The sequence below is a fragment of the Enhydra lutris genome, unplaced genomic scaffold (genome assembly GCF_002288905.1).
Source record: "Enhydra lutris kenyoni isolate GAN:26980312 unplaced genomic scaffold, ASM228890v2 scaffoldscaffold21, whole genome shotgun sequence".
Lineage (NCBI taxonomy): Eukaryota > Metazoa > Chordata > Mammalia > Carnivora > Mustelidae > Enhydra > Enhydra lutris.
The window spans coordinates 23,969,070-23,975,069 of record NW_019154105.1 but is presented as its reverse complement, the minus strand read 5'-3'; the positions used below and the strand labels follow the sequence as shown (position 1 = coordinate 23,975,069).

At 45.2% G+C, this 6,000-nt stretch overlaps 1 protein-coding gene across 1 annotated transcript in view; it reads left to right on the top strand.

Annotated features, from left to right (window-relative positions):
* The first annotated feature begins 224 nt into the window (after positions 1-224).
* The window catches only part of LOC111148998 (centrosomal protein 135), a 79,866-nt gene continuing 74,090 nt past the window's right edge, over positions 225-6,000 (top strand). The window contains exons 1-2 of the mRNA XM_022505865.1: positions 225-426; positions 4,576-4,733. Of these exons, the coding sequence (XP_022361573.1) occupies positions 4,621-4,733 (113 nt within the window). The 5' untranslated portion in view covers positions 225-426; positions 4,576-4,620. The remainder of the gene's footprint in view (positions 427-4,575; positions 4,734-6,000) is intronic.

Here is a 6,000-nt window from a genome sequence, read left to right as displayed (position 1 = left end):
GGTGAAGCCTTATCCGCTGCAGGGACCAAGAGCTGAGGAGCGTTTAAACCCTGCGCGGGGTAGACAGGCAACGAATCCGGAAAAAGGGAGGATCTATTTCTGGCATCTGCCGAGGTTCGGAGTTTGCCCACCGGTAGAGGGCGCCGTGGCCGTGCGCCCTCCGGCCGTTGCGTTTCCGGGCTCTTGGGCCCGCGCCGCCGTCGCCGCTGAGCGCGCCCCGGCCGCGCGCCGCGCACCGCCTGCGCCGCTCCCGTTACCGAGGTAACCGCGGCGCCGACTCCGCGCCTGCAGGGATCGTCTCTCCGCGCCATTTTCAAACTGTCCTAGCGCCGGAGCCGGAGTCTGGGGCGGAAGGAGCCAGCGAGGGAGGCGAGGCGTGACGGGGAATGCGGCCGCAGGCGGAAGAAGCGGCGGCTGGAGCCGCGGGTGAGTGCCGCTGTCGGGGTGGGAGGCCCGGGCGCGGCGGCGGCGACGCTCTAGCCGTGGCCTCCCGGGAGGTCCCCGTGGGCCGGGCCCGGGTGCTGCCGGGAGGGAGGCCGCGCGGCCGCGGGGAGGAAGTGGGGCCCGGCCCGGCGGGGCGCGGCGCGGAGCCGTGCGAAGATTCCCCGCCGGCTGCGCGTCCGACACCTCTATCCTTCGACACCCGGCGGTGAAGCTGCGTCCGGGAGGTCGACCTGGGGCAGCTCGAGCCTCCCGGTTTCCGCCGCGCCACTCGCCGCGGGCGTCTGCGCGGTGTGTGCACACCCGCCTCCTGCCAACCGCGGGGTTGATTTAAAAGTTAAAGTGCCGGGGTGCCTGGGTGGCTCCGTGGGTTAAGCCGCTGCCTTCAGCTCGGGTCATGATCTCAGGGTCCTGGGATCGAGCCCAGCATCGGGCTCTCTGCTCGGCGGGGAGCCTGCTTCCTCCTCTCTCTCTGCCTGCCTCTCTGCCTGCTTGTGATTTCGCTGTCAAATAAATAAATAAATAAATCTTAAAAAAAAAAAAAGAAAAGTTAAAGTGCCCTCTCCTGTGAGAATATTACAGGCTCTTCGTAAAAACACAGTGCCCAAAAGCGTAGGACGGAAGCCAATTGTTAACCTTTGCCCTGCACCTTCCAGTCTACTATTTTAAGTTCAGTGTGGAGGGACTTGGAGGCAGCCCTAGTTAAGGCTGGTGTTTTGTTTTGGTTTTTGAGTCGCTGCTCATACATACACACAGGCTACTTTTGTAAAAAGATGTCCCGGCTTTCAGACCCCCACCTCCGCAGAGGTAAGCTAGCTGGTGGTTCTAAACAGGTGTGCGCGGGGGACCTCCAAACTAAGCTTCTAGGTTCTGCTAGAAACTTTCAGCATAGCCAGTGTTTGCCTGAAGTAGGTGGGGGAAGACAGCAGCCCATGGGTGAGGATGTTTTTTGTTCTTCTTGGGGGGGATTTTACTCTTCCATCTGTCCTGTGTTTCGATGACTTTGGGATGGGGGGATTCGTGTTCATTCTCTGTCTCAGCCAGTATGTGAGGAAGTATTATTTCTGGGTAATCGGAATTGATACCAGACAAAAAGGAGAAATGTTGGAGGGGTGAGGCCCTGCTAGTTCTTGACAGGTGTATTTCCGATGTCTCCAGGAGTTTCTCCGAAAAGCCCTTCACCAGTCAGGTCCCTTTTGTGGAAGGAACCATGGGGATGCCACTAAAAGAAAAGGTTAGCAAGAGTGTGGAGAAAGAAGGATTTGTAGAAAGAGTAGATTAGAAGTGATTTGGTGAGTTGCCGCAGCTTGGTACAGATACTACACTTGATCTTAGCCCAAAGGCCAAGAAGCAGTTGCAGCTTGTTACAGAAGCCAGAGTGCTGGGCCAGGACTCAGGAGACCTGAGTGCCCACCTTCTTTGTGGCCCAGTGGTTTGGGACAAGTTGCTCTCTAGACGCAGCCTTTCCTCGCCTTTGAATAGAGAGGATTTCTAGAATGCCCTGTCTCCTTTACAGGGTAAGTTGTGAGGATCCGTTTTGCATGTATTCACATGCATTCACGTTTTATAAATTGTGAAAGACAATAGAGATGTTAAAACAAATTTTATTTGGCTTAGGAATATGAGTACTAGGACTATCTTTACCTGCAAAGGTTCTACACAAGCAGTCTTTAGAGCAGTCCTAGAGAACTAGGGCACATTGGTAGGGAATATATTCATAAATATTGAAAAGGACAAAGATAAAAATGTGTGTAGAGATTCATATGTGTTTGTGTCTTTTTTGTATGTGGAATTAAAATTTACTTGGGGAAATGCACAGATCTCAAGTGTCCTATTTGAAAAGCTTTGATAAATGTAATACACTTGGTGTAACCAGTATCTCAATTAACAATATATTCATCACCCCAGGAAGTTCCTTCTTAACCCTTCCAGTCTCCACCCACTCCTCTTGACCCAAGCCACAGCTCTACTGGTTTCTGTATACATAGTTTCATTTTGCCTGTTCTTGAAAGTCATGTAAATAGAATCATGTAGTATATGTGTCTGGCTTCTACTGCTCAAGTAATGTTTTCCAAATTAATTCATGTGGTTGACCTTTTCTTTTATTATTTATTTCTTTTCTTTTATTCCTGAGTAGTAGTATATTGTACAAATATCTCGTGGTTTGTTGTCCTGCTCCAGTCTGGGGCTATTATGAAAAAACTGTTATGAATATTCTCGTAGACTCCATGGATGTTTATTTTCATTTGCTTGAATAAATACCTAGCAATACAATTATAGAGTTCTAGGGTAGAAATTTAACTTTATAAGAAACTGCCAGACTTGGGGTGGCAAGTGGCTCAGTGGGTTAAAGCCTCTGCCTTTGGCTCAGGTCTTGATCCCAGGGTCCTGGGATGGAGCTCTGCATTGCATAGGGCTCTCTGCTCAGCAGGGAGCCTGCTTCCTCCTCCCTCTCTCTGCCTGCCTCTCTGCCTGTTTGTGATCTGTCTGCCAAATAAATAAATAAAATCTTAAAAAAAAAAAGAAAGAAACTGCCAGACTTTTTCCACAGTGTTTTTACATTCCCATCAGCAATGTGAAGATTCCAGTTGCTCCAAATCCTTGACAACATATTTTTAATTTTAGCCATTCTAATATGGGTGAAATTATACCTCATTGTGGTTTTAATTCTTAGTTCCTATATAACTAATGGTGGTGAGCACCTCTTCATCTGATTATTCCTATTCACTTATCTTTGCAAGTCTTTAGCCCATTTTCTTACCGAATTTTCTTTATTATTATTATTGAACTGCAGTTGTTCTTCATGTATGCCATATACAAATCCTTTGTTTGATATTATGAATATTTTCTCCTACACTTTCATTTATCTTTTTGTTTTCTTAATGGAATATTTTGATGAGCAGCCATTTTTAATTTGATTAATTCCAAAAATTTATCAGTTTTTTCTTTTGTATTTAGTGCTTTCAAAGAGGCATTTTTTTTTTTTAAAGATTTTGTTTATTTATTTGACAGAGAGAGAGCACAAGTAGGCAGAGAGGCAGGCAGAGAGAGAGGAGGAAGCAGGCTCCCTGCTGAGCAGAGAGCCCGATGCGGGGCTCAGGGCTCGATCCCAGAACCCTGAGATCAAGACCTGAGCCAAAGGCAGAGGCTTAACCCACTGAACCATCCAGGTGCCCCGAGGCATTTTTTTTTTTTTTTTAAGATTTTCTGTTTATTTATTTGACAGAGATCACAAGTAGACAGAGAGGCAGGCAGAGAGAGAGAGGGAAGCAGGCTCGCTGCTGAGCAGAGAGCCCGATGCAGGGCTCTATCCCAGGACCCTGGGATCATGACCTGAGCTGAAGGCAGAGGCTTTAACCCACTAAGCCACCCAGGTGCCCTATTTTATTTTATTTTTTTTTAAAGATTTTATTTATTTATTTGACAGAGATCACAAGGCAGAGAGGCAGGCGGGGAGGGGGGAGAGGCAGGCTCCCTGCTGAGCGGAGAGCCTGATGTGGCACTTAAATCCAGGACCCTGAGATCATGACCTGAGCTGAAGGCAGAGGCTTTAACCCACTGAGCCACCCAGACGCCCCTCAAAGAGGCATTTAAAGATTTAAAATCTTTAGGCATTTAAAGATTTAAATCTTTAGGCATCTAAAGATTCTGCCTACCTCAAGCTTGGGAAAATATTCTTTGTTTTCTCCATTATTTTTTTAACTTTTTTATGTATAGATTTATCAAGAGAAACTTATTTTTTTAAATATTTTATTTATTTATTTGACAGAGAGAGACACAGCGAGAGATGGAACACAAGCAGGGAGAGTGGAAGAGGGAGAAGCAGGTTTCCTGCTGAGCAGGGAGCCCAATGCTGGGCTCCATCCCAGGACCCTGGGATCATGACCTGAGCCGAGGGCAGACACTTAATAACTGAGCCACCCAGGTGCCCCAAGAGAAACTTATTTTAATGCAGCAATGTGACTATCATAAGCATTGCAGTGAAGTCAGTCTAAATATTACAGAAGGCAGCCTACCTGAAGATAAACAACAACAAAAAAATGTCTGCTTTATATTGAAAGAATCTTTTCTTCTTACCATGAAATAGTAGTAATAGCCATAATAACAGAATAATGTTTTACTCTTTTCTTTTAGGACTTTAATTTTGGGGAGTGAATAAAACTAGTTTTGGAAGACAAGATGACTACAGCTGCAGAAAGAAAGTACATTAATATTAGAAAAAGATTGGATCAGTTGGGATACCGCCAGACTCTGACAGTGGAGTGTTTACCGTTGGTAGAAAAGCTTTTCAGGTAAAGATGAAAATACAGTTCTAAACCTTAATCCCATTTATCTAGCTTCTGTTAAACTTCATGTTACAGTAAAGAAATGGGTAGATTTTTTTTTTTAAGTCCTTCAGTCATCTGAAGCTCACCTATTCTTGTATCCTACTCCTATATCATCATTCCAGGACCTCCACGTTGCAAAACTGTAGGGGTCACCTTTCACACTCTACTCTTCAGAGTAGGTGTTTCTGATAGTCCTCCGTGAATAGAATTACAATTTTTTAATGTGATTTTCTGATATGATTGGGTGTTCAATGTCTGCCTCTCTAGTCTTTAATTTCTATGATTTGATAAAGGTTCTATCATATGTGGTTGGTCAATACTTTAGCAGTTATGTGTTACTTTAACTGAAAGAGTCTATGTGATTTTGTTCTTTTCCACTATTTTTTCTTTCCTTGAGACTGGAGCAGGACTGCTTAGGAAGCTTTTGCAGTAGGACTACAAGCTGTGATGATGATAAGGAGAGAATGGAGGAAAGATATTTGGTGGGGATTTTTGGTGTGTTTTTGTTTTTGTTTTTGTTTTTTATTTTTTGGTGGTTTTCATTATGGCCTCCAGAACCCTTCATGATCTAGTTCTAGCTCTGCAATTCAAGGTTGGAGGGTGAAGTATGTTTATCTTTCTGAGAGACTGGCAGACTTTTTCCATAGTGATCCTATACTCAGCTTCATCTCCCATGTATTTAACCACTTGGAGCTCCCTAAACAGATACACTCCCCACCCGTCTCTCCGCTTGGTCTTTCCATGTGCTGTTCTGTCTGCCTGGGAAGTCCCTCTCACCTCTCCCTCCTGCCCTATGCTTGTTTAGCTCTATGGCCTACAAGATTGTCATATCTGGTACATATTACCTTCACTACTTACCATCGTTGGAAACTTGTTTTTGTGTTTCCTTTAGAAGGCAAACCCCTTAAGACTAGAGACTGACTTTATCTCTGCTGTATCTAGTACAAGCTGAACACACAGTTGTCGAGTTTATCACATAGTATTATAACTTTTGACAAACTGTCAGTAAGGTACAAGTTCCATGATGGTGTGTTCTGTATTGTGTTTCCTGCTCAGTAAATACTGATGGAATGAATATTCTACTGGTCTATGTTCTAAGAGGCAAGAAATCCATTTTTATTCTTATATGCTAGCACGTAGCATATAGCGGGTATACAGTAAATCTTTGCTGAATGTACAGATAAGTTTCGCAGGGTCCACGGGATCAGGTGACTAACTGGACATGGGGGAT